Source organism: Molossus molossus, unplaced genomic scaffold (genome assembly GCF_014108415.1).
Source record: "Molossus molossus isolate mMolMol1 unplaced genomic scaffold, mMolMol1.p scaffold_m16_p_7, whole genome shotgun sequence".
Classification (NCBI taxonomy): domain Eukaryota; kingdom Metazoa; phylum Chordata; class Mammalia; order Chiroptera; family Molossidae; genus Molossus; species Molossus molossus.
The window spans coordinates 58,235,341-58,256,539 of NW_023425401.1; the positions used below are offsets into that span (position 1 = coordinate 58,235,341).

Consider the following 21,199-nt stretch of genomic DNA (forward strand, 5'->3'; position numbering starts at 1 on the left):
CAGCAGAAGGAAAACAGATCCTGAAATAGTGACCCTGCGAGCAGAGGCAGAGAGCCCCAGGAAGAATTTGCCCACAGCCCTGGGCTAAGACAGACACAGGGCCTGACCCCGTGTGGGGGCCCAAGGGGCAGCGACACTCCGAGCGCAGCAGGAGTCCACTTACCGCAGTGCGACTGGAAAACCTGGGGCTTGACGACCTGATTACAGGCACTGCACACTACGAGATAGAAGTCGTCATGTGCTGGATAATGGCCAAATAAGTGCATATCTGTGGGGGAAATGAAAACAGGTGTTTTTGAAAATGCAATTAAGTCTCAGAAGGTGTCTAGTTTCCTCTTGGAGTTTATTCAAGTCCAGTTTTTCAAATGAGTCACAAAGGAATGCAATAATCTTCACTAAAGGCAACGTGGTTAGTCAAAAGGCAGCTCCTCAACTCTCGGAGAAGCAATAGCCTCAGAGAGTACCTCCTCACTGCACCCGTGGAAACGAATGGCTGCTGCTGCTCGTGTAGTCGGCGGTGTCCGGGGTGTCTGCGCTGCCCTGAGTCATATGCTATGGGGAATTAGCCTGTCCTGAGAGAGCACCTGTGAGCTGGGACTCAATGAGGCACACGTTATTTTAGGAGGGCGCCTCCCCCAAACCCATTCTGACTTAAGCAGAGGTCTCTCAAGTGATTGAGGGGTAAGAGGTCTGAGGAGAGAAAGAGGAGTCATCCTGGCCTCAGCAGTTGTTCATGTTTCCCCATCACCTGAGGGAGACCACAAGGCAAAAGGAAGCCTCAAAACAAGAGACTTGTTTGCTACCATCATTATGCATTATTCCTCTAACATTTACCAAGTGTCTTTTTAAAATTTTTTTAATTTTTATTTTTTATCCTCACCCGAGGATATTTTTCCATTTTTTATACAGATAGAGTGGGAGGGAGAGAGAGGGGGAAACATCGACGTGAAGGGACACATCGAGTGGCTGCCACCCGCACGACCAACCAGGGCCGGGGACAAACTGCAACCGAAGTACGTGCCCTTAGCGGGAACCGAACCCGGGTCTCTCCGGACCGCAGGCCGATGCTCTAACCGCTGAGCCAAACTGGCCAGGGCACCAAGTGTCTTAAGTGTGCCAGGCACCATGCTAGGTGCTGGAGATGATTGATGAGCAAGCATGAGGGCCCTACATTAAACAGATAATCACACAAGTCATCATGAGTTGTATCTGTGGTGCATGCTAAGGGGATGTGCAGGCTCCCATGACAGTATGTGGACCTGACCTCATCGGAGGCGTGGACAAGACTTCCCGAGAAGGATCTAGTTCAGCTAAGACATCAAGGTGAGGAGAGGTTAGATAAGCAAAGGGCCAGGGGAGGAAGAGAAAAGTTCCAGCTCTGCCAAGGAAGGAGGTGCTGTGTCAGAGGAACCTTTTGGTTGGGACAGAAGAACAAGAGGAGAGCTCAGAAAATGTAAGCCTTGTAGACCAAGGTAAAAATTTTGAACCTGATTTTAAGAACAATGAAAATTTACTGAAGATTTTTAAACAAAGAAATGACAGGATGAGAAATATAATGGTAAGAGATCAGTTATGTGGCCTATGAGACATGAGCACATGTCCATAGCGGCACTATTCATAACAGTTAAAAAGTAGAAACAATCCAGATAGTCACCAGTTGGTGAATGGATAAACAAAATCTGCATAACCAGCCAATGGACTACTATTCAGCTGTGAAAAGGAACAAAGTACTGATACCTGCTACAATATAGTTGAACCTTGAAAACATTACGTTAAGTAAAAGGAGCCAGACATAAAAGGCTGCATATTGAATTATTCCATTTATATGAAATATCCAGAATAGGCAAAGTTATAGAGACAAACATTAGATTAGTGTTTGCCTTGAGCTGAGGGGCTTGGAGAGAATTGGGGAGTGACTGCTAAAGGGTGCAGGGCTCCTTTTCTTTTTTTAATTTATTGATTTTAGAGAGAGAAGAAAAGGTGGGGGGGGGACAGAGAGAGAGAGAAAGAAACATTGATTTGTTGTTCCATTTATTTATGCATTTATTGGCTGCTACTTGTATGTGCCCTGACCAGAGATTGAACCTGCAACCTTGGCGTATTGGGACAATGCTCCAACCAACTGAGCTACCTGGTCAGGGCTTGAGGTGATAAAATGTTCTAAGATTAATAGAGTGATGGTTGCACAACACTGTGAATGTACTATAAACCACTAATTTGTACACTTTATTTATTTTTTAATTTTTTTTTTGTTACTCCTCACCTGAGGATATTTTTCCATTGATTTTTAGATAGAGTGGAAGGGGGGAGGGGAGAAACATTGATGTGAGAGAGGCACACTGATTGGTTGCCTCCTGCACGACCCCAACCAGGGCCAAGGATTGAATCTGAAACCCAGGTATGTGCCCTTGATTGGGAATTGAATCCATGACCCTTTGGTCCACGAACGGATGCTCTAACCGCTAAGCCAAACCAGCCAGGGTTGAATTATACACTTTAAATGGGTGAATTGTATGGTATGTAAACAAAAGTAAAAAAAAAAAAAAAAGAGCCCTGACTGGTTTGGCTTAGCAGTTAGAACATTGGTCCACAGACCGACGAATCTCGGGTTTGATTCTAGTCAAGGGCATGAACCTCAGCACGTACCTCTTTCACATTGATGTTTTTCTCTATCTCTCTCTCTCCCCCTCCATCTCACCTACTCTATTGGAGAAAAAAAAATCAATGGAAAAATATCTTTAGGTGAGGATTAAAAAAACCCAAAACAATCAGTTTTGAGGAAACAGGTAGTCATATCTCCTTGTGCATCACCGGGTGGAAGCAGAGCCTTGGAGCACCTGGGCTTACCTCTTCTTAGCCCACTGGCTTTAGAGACACTTCAGCTCTCAGAGCAAGGTGCTCATAACCACGGACAGAGTTGACGGAGAAAATGAGACAGGGTATGCATGGAAATGCTTTCTGACTGACCCCCTGAACAACGTCCCAACTCCCTGAGTCCTCATTTTCTAGACCCAACCTGTGTCTTTAACAAAAATCACCACACACAAAATGGTTCCCCCACCTGCAGGGCTGGGCCACAGGGAAGGGCTGAGTTTGTCATGGTGTGGAGATGGCTCATGTGTAACCGAGCAGATGGTTTGATGGAGGCAGGCATGGCTCTGTGCTCTCTACTCGAACAGCTGCTTCTTAGAAGGAAGTGGAATGGACACACTTGTCACACGCAAGGAGTAAAGACCCCCACTGCTCTGGAAAAGGGGTGTTACTGGAAGGGCAAGACTGGCTCCCACGGCAAGGTCCTCCTTGACTCTCAGATGCATGAGGACACTGCTCACCCCACAGCGCGTGATGGCAGCAGGACTGGGGACTAGGGTGCACTGAATTTCTAATTTTTCCGGTAGTCCTGGGTGAAGCCTGTTATTTCCCCACTCTGGGACTCATCTCTCTTTCCACTTCTGACTAAGACTTGTTGCTGACTATCAGTCAGTGCCTGGTGGGCGGCAAGGCCTGTGGGAATGGGATGAGAGAAAACCCAGCTGTGACAAGAAGCCTAAAGTGTGAGGAGACCCATGCTAGGCCCACCCAGCCTGCCCAGGCCCTCGGTTCAGAGCCTCACAGCATGGAGAGGATGTCTCTTGCTTCTTAACTGCTGATGCCTCCTGTTTTATTTTTTATTTATGGGTTATTTTTACAATGTACATTTAAAAAAAAAATAACAAAAGTGGTCCATGTTCTCTGAAGATAATTTGGAAAATATAGAAAAGCCAAAAAAATAAAAATAAAAAAACTACTGGCAACACCTTGCATCTCATTTACATTTAGTCACATTTTATATCCAGGAACATGTGAAACCAGGAGCTGGCAAGGGCTAAGACACTTATTCAACAAACATTTACTGAGCTGCCTTACACCCTTTCTGCAATTGATCAAGCTCTAAAGGAATAAAAGAAATTCATTAACTAAAAAAGCACACACACACATTAACAAACATTTCTTGAGCACCTACTCTGTGCCATAAGCTGTGCCAGGGCTGGAAGCCAAGACCAGACACTGCAGGGTGTGGGGACTGTGTCTCTGCACCTTTGCTATACATGCCAGATGACCTTGTAGGCCTGTCAGGACTTCGCTTGATGTCCCACTGTTTCTGCATTCCTTCAGAAATCTGTAGAGCCTGTACTCTTGTGCCTACACACCTCTCATGTCAGGAGCTGAAGGTAAAGGTTAGGCTAGTCAGAGACTGGCCACCTGGGGTGTATTGCACTCCAGGCTCTTCACTCCACTGGGACTTCTCTTGATTTCCTCTAGGGCACTTTCAACTTTGCACATGTCTGTTCAGAGCATGTCTTCCATAGAAAGTGACAGAACCTGCTTGCCTACTTGATTAATTCCTCACTGGGCTGACCTTAGAATCTCCTCTACAGGCTGCTCAATTCTGAGAGCCTGGCACATGGGGAACAAGATAAGGGTCCTTGGCTACTCAGAAGACCACCCCACTTCAGGTGGCTAGGTGATCATGGTCAGTGGGCTGTTTGCCTGGGGACGAGGAGGAAGGACAGAAACAATTGAAAATTAGTACGCCCAGCACAATGCTAGGTATTCTATTAATTTTTCTCTCTCTCACTTTACCACCCTAAGACATTCAGTGCACAGTTAAAAATAAAAACAGTAGTTTGTTGAGATGAACTTGTACCAGGTTGGAAAAGCCAACTGTGCATGTCACTTCCCAACTTGTTCAATGATATCATGGTAGTAGCTTGAATCAGCCATCTGGGAGTATTTACACCACAGAAATGGACAAACACTATACATCAGGTCTTTCCTTTTAGAGTGCTGGTTGTTAAACATTTACCTGTGCACTACTGAATAAGGATGGGAAAAAGAGGAAAAGTGAAACCACCTGTAACAATACCACCTAGTAACCAGTGCTGACATTGTTGTTGACTTTATGTGAGAACATGTTAATCTTCATAATTAACCTATGACATTACCATCATCTCCACTTTCCAGGCAAGGAAACAAAAAGTAGAGTAATTTGCTTGAGATCCATGGCAGTGATTTGTCAAGTAGAATGAGATTCCAGGACATTGACTCTGAAGCCAATGCTCCCTCATGTTAGCAACTTAGTCTGGCAAACTCAGCCTGCTTCCGGACAGCACCCGAGGTTCCTGCAGACCTTCACTTCTCGCACACACCTCCAAACCCATCCTTGCTCCTCTCCTCTCCCAGAAGGCAGAGTAGGGAGGGAGGGGACAGAGCTCAGCTGTGATGGAAGGAAAGACAACATTTAGGACAACAGAATAGTTTCTATGAAAGTAAAATAACTCTGATTTCCTGTGTAGTTGGTTAACTATTTCTTTTCTTTTTTTTTATTTTTATCCTCACCCGAGGACATTTTCCAATTTTTTGTTCAGGTAGAGCGGGAGGGAGAGAGAAGAAGAGAGAGAGAGAGAGAGAAACATCGATGTGAAAGGAACACATAGAGTGGCTGCCACCCGCACGACCAACCAGGGCCGGGGACAAACTGCAACCGAGGTACTTGCCCTTAGCGGGGACCGAACCCGGGTCTCTCTGGACCGCAGGCCGACGCTCTAACCTCTGAGCCAAACTGGCCAGGGCGGTTAGCTATTTCTTAAGTTAATGCTGAAAAAGAAATGTACAGAATGGGAGTAGCATTTTATTCAAGATACACAGCTTTCTGAGGGAAACACTTTGGACAAAGCCACATGTTTGCATAAACTTTAGTTTGTGTCCAGTATGAACTTTTGAAAATGGTTGCCATGAAGGAAAAGGCAGGGTGGCATCCCCAACTCACCATTTGTACATGACTTGTCTCTAGGAAGGGAAGACAGCTGGTTTGGAGCAAATAGGATCAAACTAGATGCTGTGCACTTTTTTTTGTGTGTGTGTTTTTCCCCCCCATTTTATTTATTTATTTATTTATTTATTTATTTATTTATTTATTTATTTATATTTACAGTGATACCTCGGTTCTCGAACATAATTCATTCCAGGAGGACAGTCGAGAACCAAATTGTTCGAGAACCGAAGCAATGAAACCCAATAGGAAATAATGGAAACTGGATTAATTCGTTCCAAGCCCTAGAAAATGCCTATTTACTGGCCTAATTTGTATATAATATGTAGAAAAACATAAGTCTCAACAAGAAATAAAAGTGTACAGTATGCCTAAGGGTTAAATTCAGTGTAAAGCGTGACTCTCTCCACAAAGCGTGACTCTCTCCACAAAGCGTGACTCTCTCTCTGCACTCACACTGATGACGCAAGCAAGGCGCGCTGGGCTGAATGAACGCCATTCGGCTCAACTCGGCTCATCTCGGAAGTTCGAGTTCCAAATATTTGTTCAGATTCCAAGACAAAAGTTTCTCGAATCTCCTGGTCGAATACCGATTTGGTCGAAATCCGAGGCGTTCGAGAACCGAGGTATCACTGTATTTATTTAATCCTCACCCGAGGACATTTTTCCATTTTTTGTTCAGACAGAATGGGAGGCAGAGAGAGGGAGAGTAACATTGACGTGAAAGGGACACATCAAGTGGCTGCCACCCGCACTACCCAACCAGGGCCGGGGACAAACTGCAACCGAGGCACGTGCCCTTAGCGGGAACTGAACCTGGGACTCTCAGGACTGCAGGCCGACGCTCTTACTGCTGAGCTGAACTGGCCAGGGCTGCTGTGCACTTTTGAATCTGCCCCTAGACACCTTCCAATGCTTAAGACAGACATTATAAAGCCACAACTAGTGAGAGCTCAAAAGATGAAAAACTTAAGAAAGAGTGAGTAAGAATTGATTCCTTCTTTTAGCAGGTGGGAAGGCCAAGTAAAGCACAGGCCACATGGGGAAGTGCAAGACGCGGACCAGCTCTGAAGGCAATCGGTGACACCCGTGCTGCAGAAATCCCGCAGCGGGAAAAGAAAGCCAAGCATGTAACTTTGAATTTCAGTTTCTTAAAAAAAACGTAAAGCCCCAGAAGGCTTGGTTTCCCTAAAAGTCCTTTCCAGAGTGTGAAACCACCTCAGTTGCTATAGGAATTATAAAAATGTCAAGGTAGTAACATTCCAGTATAACAACAATTTCATTTAACTTTAAAATTATGCTTTGCTTTTTAACTAACTCTAAAAAGTATTGAAATGAAAAAAGCAAGGTTGTATTTATGTAATTTAAATACTCCAGGCCCTTTCTGGGAAGGTAAATGCGAGTCCTGCTTGAAATGTAAGGCTCTGCCCATGGTTGGGAGGACCTAAGGACGCGACAAACCCTGCGACAATGACCAGAGAGCCGGGTGTTACTGGACTTCTCTGGAAAACTATCAAACAGATGAGCTGGTCGCTGGCAGTAGTTCTGATTTGTGGGCTTCCACTTACATAAACTCGGACATGGGAAATTATTGGGAAGAACAGTCACTGTGTTTCCAGGACACACGTGACCGCCTCTAAGCAGAGTTGAATCCGGATACAGAAAGGCACCTACAAAAGTGACGTGTGTCACATCAGGAGTGTCTCTCACACTGGGAGAGGCTGGTCTTAAGCGCCTTCCTTTCCCCCATTGTCTTAATATGCTCATTGCATAGCTTTTATTAATTCATCTTTTCTCTCTGCTAGTGGAGTTTTCAGTTGCATTTTAATCACTTATGTCAAATGGAAGGCTTGAGGGGATATGAAAAAAAGTTTCTCCTTTGCTGACAGGGTTTCTGTTGGTTTCCTAACCCCTAAATCTCCTTCAATTCATAGAACAAAACAACTAAGAGTCTTCAAAGCAGTGACATCAGACCTGACACCTCCTACTTCCCCAGCAGAACGTTCAACTCCCCTCTAGGAAAATGCAAAGAAAGGCGGTCACCTTCTGTTTTTCAGACCTCTGAACACCCAGGGCCTGACTGTCAGGGCTTCAAAAACAATGGCATCTGGAAACGGAAATGGAAACACGAGGATCAGAAAAGCAAGCTGTGCGGTGAGCAGGCGAGCGGGTGTGCATGGAGGGCAGGCACTGAGCCTTTCTTCTCCTACAAACCAAGGACTGAACAGGGCCCCAGCCTCCTCTTGCTGTGGCTGGGCCGGAAGTCACTCCCTTGCAGGACTGGCGCCAGGAGCTGGGCCTGGTGGCAGCTGGAAGCTCCAACCGACCCACAAACCCCAACCAGCCCACACAGCCACGCGAGACAGCAGAAGATATCCTTCCTCGGAGGATAAAGTATACTGAGGCAAGGGGGCTGCGGGGTGTTCCCTCAGGCCTCGGGCCACAGGTCAGCTGCTCCTACCAGCCTCTCCTCTGGCTTACACTAGACCTAACAGAACTGCCATCCTGCAGCCCAAGGAGGGAAGGTAGATGGTCCCAGGGGGTGAGCGCAGCCCAGAGATTAGAGCAAAAACTGAGTTGTGGGCCTTGTAAATTGCAGTGCTTGAGAGCTGGGCCCAGAGTCAGGCAGCCTTATTTTCAAGTACTAATGCTGCCATTTGTTTCTCAGCTGGAATTAAAGGACATTTGTGAAAAGGCTGGTATACAGTAAGGATGGAAAAAAATACAGCGTATTATTATCTGTGGCTTCTTGTCTCTCCAAGTTCCCCATCCACTCCTCCAGGAAGCCTTCTTTGATGTGCCCAGAGGAGAGGCAGAATCTCCCCCACTGTCCTCCCACCCCAGACTGGTTTACACCTCTCTCACCAGACCAGGATCTTGAAGACAGGAATTATGACTTTATATCTTCATAGTTAACCAGTCTGGCGCATGGTAGCTACCTAACAAATGAAGTTTTCAAGAAACAGATTTACTTTTGATGCCTCTAATTTTCTCTTCTCTCAAAGGGGTAAGTTGTAAATGATAAGAAATTGCCCTAATATCCAATTTGTTATTTAAGATTACATTTGTTATCGAAGATTTGTTCATTCTTTGAGAAAAGGGCTATGTGAATCTGGGAACATGAAGAAGTGGTTAATTCCTGTCCTCACATGCTGAGCTCATGAAGGTTGGCTTCTTCCTCCTCCGGAGAGCACGGCCACTCCAGCCCCCACCCCCGCAGTGGCCTCCTGGAGCTGGTGTTTGGGGTGGGCTTAGGGGTATTTTCTGGGTGTTTCCGCTGGTCCCATTTTCTGTCCTCACCCTGGGGCTGCAAAGTGCTTTGTACATCAAGACAGTGAGTGCTCAGGGCCTGGAAGATCTAGACTCGACTTCTTCGCCATTCCTGGTTGGCTCTGTCCTGTACCACACTGGACCAGCACAGCAGCCAGGCTCAGCCCAGGGCACACTCAACGATCTGAGTCCAATCTGGCAGAGGATCTGATGGGCTGGCTGGGCAATGATATCCCTGGTAGCCAAAAGAGTCATTTTGCAAAGGGCTCCCCTTTGCTATGCCTGGCTTATGATCAAAGAGAATTTACAGACTAACAGAACAGTGATATTAAGATCAGCTGAAATAGATTAAGGGGACTCAATAGGGCATCTCCTTTAGTGTCTTTTCATATAGGACAGTCCACTTTCCTGTTGTGGCACTCTGCCTGAGGCTGGAGCATGGCCTCTCTGGTCCCTTAGTTCCTTTCTGGCTCTTCAGTTATGATGACTGGTGCAACAGGAAGTGTGTCCAAAGAATGAGCAAGGAAGAGGGGAGGAAGAGGAAAATACCACATCCATGTTATAAAAGAGCACAAAATCTGAGTGGTTTATTCTTAAGAGGAGGAGTTAGTGAAGGCCATTTATCTATATTTCATCTATCATAATCTATCTATGTATCTACCTATGTATCTATCATCTATCATATCTCATCTATCACCTATATCTATATGTGTCTATCATATCTATCAATCATCTATCTTTATCTATCTATCTATCTATCTATCTATCTATCTATCTATCTATCTGTCATCTCTATCTCTACATTTTACCTACCTCTATCACCCCTCTGACTATCAGAGGAAGCACTGCATTGTTTAGCACTGTGGTTCTGAGGTGGACTTGACTCAGTCCTAACCTGTTTTATTGTTACACCAACTGCTACATTTTTGGGTGACAAGGGTGATATGGCTTTACAAAAATAAATAAACATTTAAAAAGAAAAAGAAGGAAGCCTAGACAACAGCAAAAAAATATCAGTTAGTGTTCCAGGGCTGTATTATAAACTACAAGAGAGCAGGACCGAGCCTCCTGCACAGCTTCCCCTTCCCCACGCACAGTCTATTCCTTTCACACATGGGAGCTAGCAGAGTCTGAATCAAAGTTCTTGTAGGCAAATGAATTCAGCTTTCTCTCTGAAACAGACGTCAGGCTTAAAAGCAACAACGGCTGTTCTGAGCTGTTCCGAGGCATACCGCAGAACCTGATGTCCACCGTCCTGCTTCTCGAAATTCATATGCCAACGGGCTTTCACTCGGTCCTGATGAAAACAAGACAGAGAGCCCCGGGGCAAAGGAATGGGGTGGGGGTGGGGTGGAGTACTCAGCTGTCTGTAGGCATCAAACCACGTGTATGCAGGGCTTTCACAGTCCTCCTAAGACCAGGCCAATGATGAAAGAAGCACTTCTCATTAGGCCTTCCAGCTGTTGAGAGATTTCATTTTAGAAGTGCACTGAGGGGCCAGCAGCATCTCCCACCGAGATGTCCCACCTGCCCCTACACAGCAATCTGAGAGATTTCTTAGGTGACAGGTCTCCAGGCCAAGCTGAAATCCAAGTGCATAATGAAGCCTTCCAGAGGTACCTCATGGATGCAGGAAATGTGACATTTTAAAAGGTGCAAGCGGAGGTCTTGGCAGGCCTCAGCTATCAAGTTACTGCTACTACTGCCACCCAGAACATGCAGCAGAGGCCACAGAAATGCCCACCCTAAAAGTGCCTTGTCATTTCAGACATGCCAAGCCCTGCTCAGATGTGGGGGTTCCATCAACACTCTACTTGCAGATTCAGGGATGAAAAAGAGGTACACACTCAGAGGCTGTCAGACTGTGGCCAGGAGTAACAGGCGATGCCAGTCCTGGAGGTCGGACGAATCCCACAGCAGTGGTGAGCTGGTTCCTCTTCAGAGGGTCTAAGGCGACAGACCCCTGGATCCTATGGTACTTGCCAGTGGCTGAGTGCAAAGCAGAGTTGGAGACAATTTTTCCCCAGAGGGTGTTTGTTAAGGCTATGGAGCCCCTTATGTGCCTTTAGAGATGACAATGATCAACCAAATGTCACTGCCACCGCTCAGAGGTAAATGTGCCATGTGGCTCTGTTATAAGACGTGCAGAGTCAGAGGGCAGTGGCAAAAACAGCTTACTATCCCTGGGAATCAGTGTCCACAGCACCTAAGCCATTGGGAGAGCCAGGCTACAGGAAGTGGCTGACAGATATCCTAAGCATTCTCCTAGGAATGGGTGGCTTACAGGGAAGCCAGAGACACCAATGCTCATGAAGGACAGAAATGTATCTTTGATCTAAGAAAACAAAAGTGCTTGAGTATCTTATCACATCTGGGCTCCTCATACCACTCACACACACCTGGTAACAACTCTAATGGGCTGGTGCTCAAAGCCAGCAGCTTTCTGAGCACAGAAGCCCAGGAAGAAAAAAATCCACCATAAGAGGATTACAGAGAGCTGTTTTAAGGTAATGGAAAATAGGATCGATCAACTGGAGGAGAAAATCATAGTGTCTTCAATCACAAATCAAGCATGAAGCTGGTACTATGCCTGAGGAGAAAAGGGAGACTCAGCGAAGTTCATGGGGCTCTGGGATCTGGTCATACCCCTGGGTGCTAGGTTCATCTTCCACCATGTCCTCCCCCACCACTGCCCCTTTCTTACCCTCCCTCCACACTCACCAAAGTCCTATGCATCCTTCCAGGCCAGCTTTAATGCCACCTCCTTCAGGAAGCCCTGTTTGATTCCCACAGACACAATTAACTCTTTCTCTGTATTTGCAGTCTTCTGTATTTACTGCTACACTGAGCCCACTCTGCCTGGTGTTTACAGATAGTGGTGGATATGCCTTTCTTCCTCTTTTGTACACTAATATTTTATATATAGACTTGGACATTTATTGGTAAAAAGTTAAGACAGACAGAACCATGCTTAAATGATTAAAAGAGTGCCAATGCACCAAAGCTGCCTTACTTTAGACTAAGAACCATCCAAGAGACTTAACTGTGGGTACTAGGATTAGCAACATATTTCCACTCTGCCTTTAGCTGGCTGTGCAACAGTGGGCAAGCCACAGAACCTTTCTGAATCGACCTTTCCTCTGCTGGAGAACAGCACTCATACTTTCCCAAAAGGTTGCTGCAAGGAGTCAATGAGATAACTTGTGCCCCTGACATCTTATAGGTACTTCATCAAATGCCCATGAAGGTGAACTGAACGCTAGCCTGAACTAGCTAGGGCAAAGGATAGAGCCTCAGTGGAACCCTTTTACAGAGGCGGCTCGGTGCTGTGCTTTTAGAGAAGGTTCTGAAGTCAATCTCCTGGATCTGAATCCTGGCACTACCTCTTTGGGAAATTTCTCTGGGCTTTAGTTTCCTTCGCTGCAAAATGGGGATGGTAATAACAGGGTAGTTGTCATGATGAGAGGGTGAACACACGTCTGTTCCTTGGGAACCTCTCGATACATGTTAGCTATTATTATTATTATTATTATTTAGAATCATATTTTGCATGCAAGGACTTTAAGAAATAACAACCCTGTTTCACTGGACCAAAACAGTGAGTGTTGAGAAAGAAATTATTGTTAAAGGCCACCAGATATGAACTTTCAGTTCAGCACAGGATAAGTAAACAGTAGATGAGGGTTTCTCAAACTGTGAATTCTACCTGTAATATGGTGGCCGAATGTAGACGCCTGGACCTTATCCCAGATCTATGAAATAACATTCTCTGAGGGTGGAATCCAGAAGGACACACATTTAACAAGCTCCCCAAGGAATGTGACAACCCCTAAAATTATCATATCAAGGAAACTATTAATGTGGAGACATCTGGTACTTGACACCCACTGGTAGGTCCCTGCATTAGTCTGGCGATATGGACCCTCTCGCTGGCTAAAAGATTCTTAGCCAAGGGGGAATGTTCTGTGCAAGTAGCAGTACCACTGCGGTACCCCCACCGTGGTTTGGTGTGCCTCTCTCAGGTATTTCTACTTGTAAACTCTTTGGATCTGTGAGTTGCAGACTCAGTTCAGTGGAGTTGGAGCCAACATGTACTGCTCATCAGAGTCAACTGTGTGCCTCTCTTCCCAACTCTACATTTAGAGACTTCACGTTGGTAGTTTGAAATTCACCATGGTGGGAATATTTACACCTCAGAAATTGGCAAATGCTACAAATCACAGCTTTCAAATTTGTTCAGAGAGGCAGTGTACTAGCACACTACTGGTCTCGTCCGTAATAAAGTTCTGGAATCCAACTCTGTGGTGCATGGTCCAGTGCACTATATTTAGATCTTTGGATGGTTTGGAGCCATTTAAAGCCTGGTTTCTGAAAATCTACCTAAAATATGATGTTAGTGGTGTTCTGGTATTTTAGTCCTCATGGCTCTTGGCTCAGGAGAAAACCTCCTTTGTGCTCTGTGGTCATACTCTAAACCCCAGCACTGGGCTGGCCATCTGGCAAATCCCGCCCGCTCTTGCTACCCAGGTGGAATGAGTCAGGGTGTGAATGCTTCAGGGCCAATCCCTCATCACCACTGGAAAAACATCCCTGTTCTCCGGAGGGCTGCCCTGTGGCCTTCATGCCTGCAGGAAACCAATCGACAACATGCTGGCCCCTGCCAAGGTTCTATAATAAATCTCTCTTCATCCTGGGTATAGGGTTCAAGTGCAGGGGTAGCCCAGCTAAGCTTTAGCCCCAATCCACAGCCTGCTGTTCCAATACCCCAGCTGCCTTTCAAAAGGTGACCCATTAAAAGCCGTAAGCCCTGCAGTCAGCCCTGTTCAGCAGACATGCTGGGGAAACACACACTTTTCCTTTGAATTCTTCCACTCAGCAGTCAGGTGAATCAGGGAGAATCAATCTAATTTCTCAGTAAATCCCACTATGCTCTGGAAGGACATGGTTTGAAAATCTATATTTGTGCTTTTATTTACTTAAGATATGCATTCCTGGGGAAGCTTTTTCATAGTGCCATCAAAGTGCTTCTCACCAGAAAGAAAAGGTTCCATCTTCCTGGAATACTACCAGCAGCAACCCAGCTGCAGAGCCTTTGCTTCTGGTCCCTGCAGCGCCCCTCACCCCCACCCCAGCAAAATGCCATCTGCAGCCCTGGGGTGAGCAGTTTTAGGAAGATGCTTTCCCAAAGGGAGTGCAGCTCTGGGCCCTCGATTCCCAGCAGCAAGTGGCTCCCTCCAGCACCCTGCATAGCTTTCCCCATCCAGGGCTGCCCTTTTTATTTTACAAGTTTTTTTTTGTTTTTGTTTTTTTTTAAGGAGAGAGAGAAACATTGATGTGAGAGAAAAACATTGATTGGCTGCCTCCTGCATGTCCTCTACTGGGGACCAAGCCTAAAACCCGGGCATGTGCCCTGACCGGGAATCGAACCGGGACCTCTCAGTCCATGGGATGACACTCAATCCACTGAGCCACACCGGCTGAGCAAGAGTTCACGTATTTTTGTTTTTCTGGTTTAGACGCTGTTTTTGATCCAGATGCACAGCCCATTTCCATGGAGTTTGCATCTGCTATTCCAGAGGCTTCCAAGTACAAACTGCTTGGGGCAGGGCTAGGTGTCATTGGATAGCCTCATCTTTCTAGAAGGGCCACATACTCAGATCAGAAGACAAACGTACTCAGTGTCTTCAGGGCCTGAGGCTGTCTGTATAGGTAACCTTAGACCTAGTCCCAATGCTATTTTCTACCTCGAAGTCAAATCTACCCACTTGGGTCACCATCCAGCCAATTGCAATATTACAGGACCCCAATGCAGATCACACACTGTACTCTCCACCTGCCAGCAATGGAAGCTGGAAAGGGTGTGAGGTGGAGGTAAGAGGCATCAACAACTTTATACTGCAGGCCTTTTTAATTTTTTTTTTTTTTCCTTTAGAGAGTGAGGAAGTGAGAGGGAGAGAGAGAGATAGAATCATTGATGAAAGAGAACATCGACTGGCTGCCTACTGCATGTCCCCACTGTGGATCTGGCTCACAACCCAGGCACGTGTCCTGACTAGGAATTGCACTTGGTGACCTCTTGGTGCATGGGTCAACGCTCAACCACTGAGCCACACCGGCTGGACAACACTGCAGGCCTTTTTAAGGAATGGCCCAAGAGTCCCTAGTCTCTGCTCTGGCTCCTCCCCCAGCTTCCCTGAAACCATGGGCTGCTGGGCCCCTTAAACCAGTGCCTCACAGCTGGCCCTCTCCCCAGAGGCCCAGATCCCAGCCAGTGGGCTGCAGTGGGGAGATAACTCTGGCCCTGGTTGTCGTGAGAAGTCAGGGCTTGAGTAGCACCTGTGAAGCTTCAGGCCTCTGTCGGTAACTTGTCGAGACAGGAGATCTCTCTGGGTCCCCAGAGCACCCCTGACCCTGCTGGCAAAATAAGGCAATGGGACCAGGTTTGTGGTTCTATACCTTGCTGAGGGTCTGAATCTCCCAGAAGCTTTTTTTTTTTTTTTTTTTTAAATGTTTTTATTGATTTTAGAAAGATAGGAAGGGAGAGAGAGAGAAACATTGATGTGAGAAACATTGATCGGTTACCCCCCCGTATGTCCCCTGTCCAGGGATCGAACTCACAACCTTTTGGTACATGGGACGATGCTCAACCAACTGAGCCAGACTGGCCAGGGCTCCTAGGAATCCAGGGCTACCTGGGTTCTGGCCAGACTGACTGAATTGAACATTCTGAGAGTGACTCCCCAAAAGTCTATATTTTGGAACAAAGTTTCCCAAGTGATTTTGATGCAAGTGCTCAACCCAGTGCTGGGCTAGACTCCTCCAAAGATCCTTTCCCATAAAAAGATCTATCATCTGCCCTGGCTGGTGTGGCTAACTGGTTAGAGCATCAGCCTGAGGACCAAAGGATCGCAGATTTGATTCCGGTCAAGGGTATGTACCTGGGTTGCAGGTTCGATCCCGACCCTGGTTGGGGTTGTGTGGGAGGCAACCAATTGATGTGTCACTCTCACGTCGTCGTTTCTGCCTCTCCCTCTCTCCTTTCCTCCCTTCCACTCTGTATAAAAATCAATGGAAAAACATCCTCAGTGGGGATTAACAAAACAAACAAACAAAAAATCTATTATCTTCCATGCTTTCATTCAGGTATGAACTGGGACGGGGAAGGAAAAGCACAGGGGTGAGACACATGCACAGTTTTCCTCTCCAGCAAACACAGATGGGCTATGATACTGTCCCCTCTCTGACCCAGCTAAGTGCCAACAATTTACCCATATGGCAGCTTGTGTAGAACCTTACAAGGTGAGGTTTCAGTGCCCTTGCCACCCCATAGACAGGACGTTAGGAAGAGGAAGAGCCAAGGTGCCTCAACCCAGCCATACCCTAAGGCTGTACAGGTGTGGCCCAGGCCTCCTGTCCTGGCCTTGGAGCCCAGTCTGCTCTGCTGTCTGTCCTGTCAGGTCCCTTTCCCTCATCGATGTGCTAGGAAAAGCACTTCAAGACTAGTGACAGCCACGTGAGACCAACTCAAACCAGGAAAAGCAAACCCGAAGCACCTGATGTGAATGGATGGGAAGGGCCTGGCTGTCTTATCTCTTTAAAAGCCTGATTAAAGGGTGACTCCTGTGCCTGGCTGGGGTGCTTGCTCAATGGGTAAAGAACAGCCACAACCCATCTTGTACCAAGATAAAAATCAGAAGGGTGGTTAGGTTCACAGAGAAGAGAAGAGCTCCTGTTGGAGATGAATGGAAACGCCCTCACTCTCCCCTCCCATCCCAGAAGAAATTAGCTCCTCATTCCCACTAACAAATGAGGGGTAGAGTTCCAGAGGCAGCCTGTGAAACCACTTGCAGGCCACTCTGACATTTCTACAAACACTTCTGCTATGTGTTAGGTGCCCGGGGGCTGATCTATGCTAGATCCTTAAGGGGAAGGTTTATTGATAAAATAATATTATTGAGAACAACATCAATCATAGCAGTCAATAGTCATTGAGTATTTACTCCCTGTTAGGTGTTGCGATAAATGCTTTATATTGAATGTTTCATTTAATCCTCGCAATAGTCCTGCAGGGGTGATAGTATCTCCATTTTATAGATAAGGAAATAGAAGCTCAAAGAGGGTAAGCTATTTACTCCCCATCTCAGTGGAGCTAAAAAAGTGAGGCCAGGTCTGCTTACTTGACTCCTAGGCCATCTGTCTTCCCGCAAAGAAACGTCAGGCTCAGAGAAAAGAATCCGGGTCGAAAGCGACAGGAACTCCAAGGTTATTTAGGAATAAAGACCTGTGAAGTAGCATTTGCCAAATGTCCAAGGACTAAGAAAGTACAAAAGAAGCATAAAACAAAGTCCCAGTTCACAATGAGGGCGCAGCTAGGACAACATACACTCTTCAAACGATGAGCAAGCCAGACAGTAGTGTAGTGATGTCATAGGGGCTGCACTGTGCCAGACGGTGAGAGGAAAGTCAGCACAAAGTGAGGTGAGAACCGAGCGGACAGGCAGGCAGGGCAGAAGGAACTGGAGGAGGGAATGGTGAACTTGGCTGAGGTGGCAAGGGGCTGGCTTTCTGAGGGTGGTGTATGGGGGCAGGAGAGCAGGTCTGGCAGGGCCCCTGGTGCTGGGAGTCAGGAAGGGAAACATCCATGCCTCCCAGGTTTGGCAAGTCCTGTGTGTAGGCTGGCAGTCCATGGCACCTGTGCCTACAGGGATCTGAGGTGATTCAGTACAGGAAAGAGGTGGTTGTGTGCTCACTCACTGGCCTTATCTACTCACTCACCCATTCATTCATTCAACATTTATTGTCACCGATCATATGCTAGAACAGGGCTACAGAGAAATGAATGTGATAATTCCTGCCCTCATGAAGCACACACACCATTAAGGGATAAAATACAGTATGGCACGTGGAAAGGGCGGGGCACACAGTACCAAGGAGGGAGAGCTGCTGTTGCAGGGGAGGGCAGGGAAGGTCCAGAGCTGGGTCCGGACAGATGAGTGGGACTTTCTAGGCAGTCTAGAGTGAAGGAGCACCGCAAGTAAGGGGTGAGAGGACCTGTTAGGGGTACCGAAGGATAACTAAGTGCAGCAGAGAACAAGGGTGCCAGGAAGAAGGGCAGGGGATGTGGCCAGAGAGGCGGGGAGGCAGGGTTTTACTGTGTGCACATGTGTATGAGGAGAGTGTGAAGAAGAACAGTGATGGTGTTTGTCTTGGATGCAATATTAAACTTGCTGGGACAAGCCTGGAGGTGAGAGGGCCACTGCAGCAGCCTGTGGGGAAGGTGGTGATGTCTCTCTCACCTGGGGACAGGGATAGAGAGGATGTAGGACCCAAGACAGTTGGCACTGACCCACTGGGAAATGACTTACAGCTTTCTGGCTGGGGTTCCTGGGAAGAGGGTAAGGTTAATAGGAGGAATACAGCAGGAGGGCAGGAGGTGCTATGGACTGAAGCGTGTCCCTTCTGAATTCCTATGTTGAAGTCCATATCCCCAATGTGATGGTATTTGTAGATGTCCTCCCTGGAAACCAACCACACGCTGACACTCTTGACTCTGATCTCAAACTTCCAGCCTGAAGAACTGCCAGACACACATTTCTGTTATTTAAGCTCCCGGGCTATGGTAGTTTATATAACAGCCAGAATGGACTAAGACAGATGTGGCAGACAATTTATTTTGCAATCTACTGAACTTGAGCAAGAAGCAAGTTGGGGTCAGAAAAAGACCGAGACAGTCGTGAGCATGTATGTGGTCTTTGGGTCAGGAACAGGGTGGGGATCATCAGCCTGTGAAATGACATTGCTGATAACAGGCTTAAGGATGGGACTTGGGGAATATCAGCTAGGAGAGGACAGAAGAGGGAAAGAGGCCAGTGCAGGAAGCTGAGAAGGAACGCTCAGAAGGTGCCAAGGACGACACAGGCAACGGAGTTCAGTGCACGGAGTTCAGTGCACAGAGATGTTAGGCCAGACTGCAAGGTGTCCAATGCCTCTGACAACCAGGAACAAAAGCTATTTTGGGGACAAAATGGGGTATGGAAGCCGAGTGGCCACTGCTGGGTCATGAGCAATTAAGGAAGATTGATCTGTTTGTCTTGATTGTAAACAAATATCTGAGCAAAGTGTTAGTTTGCAAGAAGCCAGGAGAGCCTTCTTTGCTCTTCTGGGGCCTGGGAGTGCTGCAGCTCAGGGCTCGCTCCCCTTCTCTGCTCAAACGCTGCCACAAGCGCCCTCTAGCTGCCTGCTGATGAAAGCTGAACTACCACCAGGCACCACACTGCTTCCCCAACATGGCCCCATTCAGTCTTCTGAAGAACCTCATGAAGGAGGTTTGCTCGGGCCCTGCTTACAGGTGAATACTGACTGCCTAGAGTCACAGGGCTAGAAATGGGTGGGGAATTTGAACCCACGCATGTCAAAGTCCACTATATTCCCCGGCCCTCAAAGAATCTCTCCCGTTCATATTTCCCTTGAAAAAGCTGCCCAGTACACTGACCCCGCATACTCTCATATAGACACAGAATGGGACACACCTTCAACATGCCACTCCTGGGGCAGATGTGGCAAGAATGATCCCCCAAGTTGTTTACTTTCCTCATATCCACACCGGTGGGCGTTCCCCTCCCATGATTCTGGGCTTGGTCATGTGATTGCTTTGGCCAGTGGGACAATAGCAAATGTGACTCAGAGACATATAAAGCACTTATATGTGGGTTGTTTGCTCTCTTGCTGATCTTTGGACCCCTTACTCCTCGTGCAGAAGCCCAGGCTGGCCTGCCAGACTGTGGTGAGCCATTCCTGTCCAGGACACTCCAGATGACCCAGCCTCCCTACCACCAGACAGTGAGTGAGGCCATCCTAGACCATCCAGCCCCAGCTGAACTGTCCACAACCGAGGACCACCCCAGTCACCCACAGAATCATGATAAATGATGTTTGTTATTTTAACCTATCAAATTATGGGGTGTTTTGTTTTGAAGCAAAAGCTGACTGATACAAGTTCTGGAAGAAGACCCAAACTAGCTTTTCCTTCCAGCTCTGAAGCAGTGGAAGCAAATTCTTAGTTTTCTGGTGTCCACAGACTCCTTCAATGAAAGAACCACCACAATGATACACCACCACCCTTGGCCTGGAGGGTCCCTGTGCTCCTAGAGGGAGTGGGAAAAGTGACAGTGTTCTGTGTACCTTTTCTCTAGAACACACAGTGAACCAGCCCCCAGCCAGCAGGCAGCCCCTGAGAGGTTCCAGGTTATCTGGGGACAAAGTGACACAGTAGTATGCTTCTGCCATATTGTCTCCACCTAGTGTTTTTCCACTAATGAGAAGAAGAACATCTCTTTAGCGAGCGCTATTGCAAAGCCTTTGAGGCAGCATTTCATCAAAGGTGCTGGAGAAGCTTTTTCGGGAGACTCTGCAAAACCCAGCAATCTCCAGCAAGGAGCTCGCTGTTTCCATTTCCAGACAGGCATACAAATGAATGCACACCCGAGAGAGCTAACCTGATCAGTGGTACTTTGATAAGGTGACAAAGCCGCTCCCTCCTCTAATCTAAACCCATTCTCTGTGGTGAACTATTATGGGAAGGAAGCATCGACTAACTAGAAGCATCTCTAGGACATGAGAAAAGTCAACACCTAAACTGCCTGAGCAGAGAGAATTCCTTGTTAAGAAGAGAGAAAACAACAAAAAGCTAGGATGTCACTTTCCCTAAGCATGTTTATAAAGGGAGGAGGAGATAAGAATTAATTAGGACAGGAACTTCTTTCTACCCAAGTGACACAGAAGACAATTATTTTTTGCTGCTTTTATAGACCAAGTACCCCTTCCAGGTGGGGACACATGCCTGATATTGGCCACTACTTTGAAAAATGACATTCAGTCTTTGCTAGTTCTTTTTTTTTTTTTCCTCCTCACCCGAGGATATTTTTCCATTTTTTGTCCAGATAGAGTGGGAGGGAGAGAGAGGAAGGGAGAGAGAGAGAGAAACATCGATGTGAAGGGACACATCGAGTGGCTGCCACCCGCACGACCAACCAGGGCCGGGGACAAACTGCAACCGAAGTACGTGCCCTTAGTGGGAACCGAACCCGGGTCTCTCCAGACCGCAGGCTGACGCTCTAA

The 21,199-nt window shown here is 47.0% G+C and overlaps 1 protein-coding gene across 3 annotated transcripts in view; it reads right to left on the reverse strand.

Annotated features, from left to right (window-relative positions):
• Positions 1-21,199, reverse strand: part of ATXN7L1 (ataxin 7 like 1) — a 253,531-nt gene that overhangs the window by 173,647 nt on the left and 58,685 nt on the right. For all 3 annotated transcript variants that reach the window (XM_036246188.1, XM_036246187.1, XM_036246190.1), the window contains exon 3: positions 164-268. In XM_036246188.1, coding sequence (XP_036102081.1) covers positions 164-268 — 105 coding nt within the window. The remainder of the gene's footprint in view (positions 1-163; positions 269-21,199) is intronic.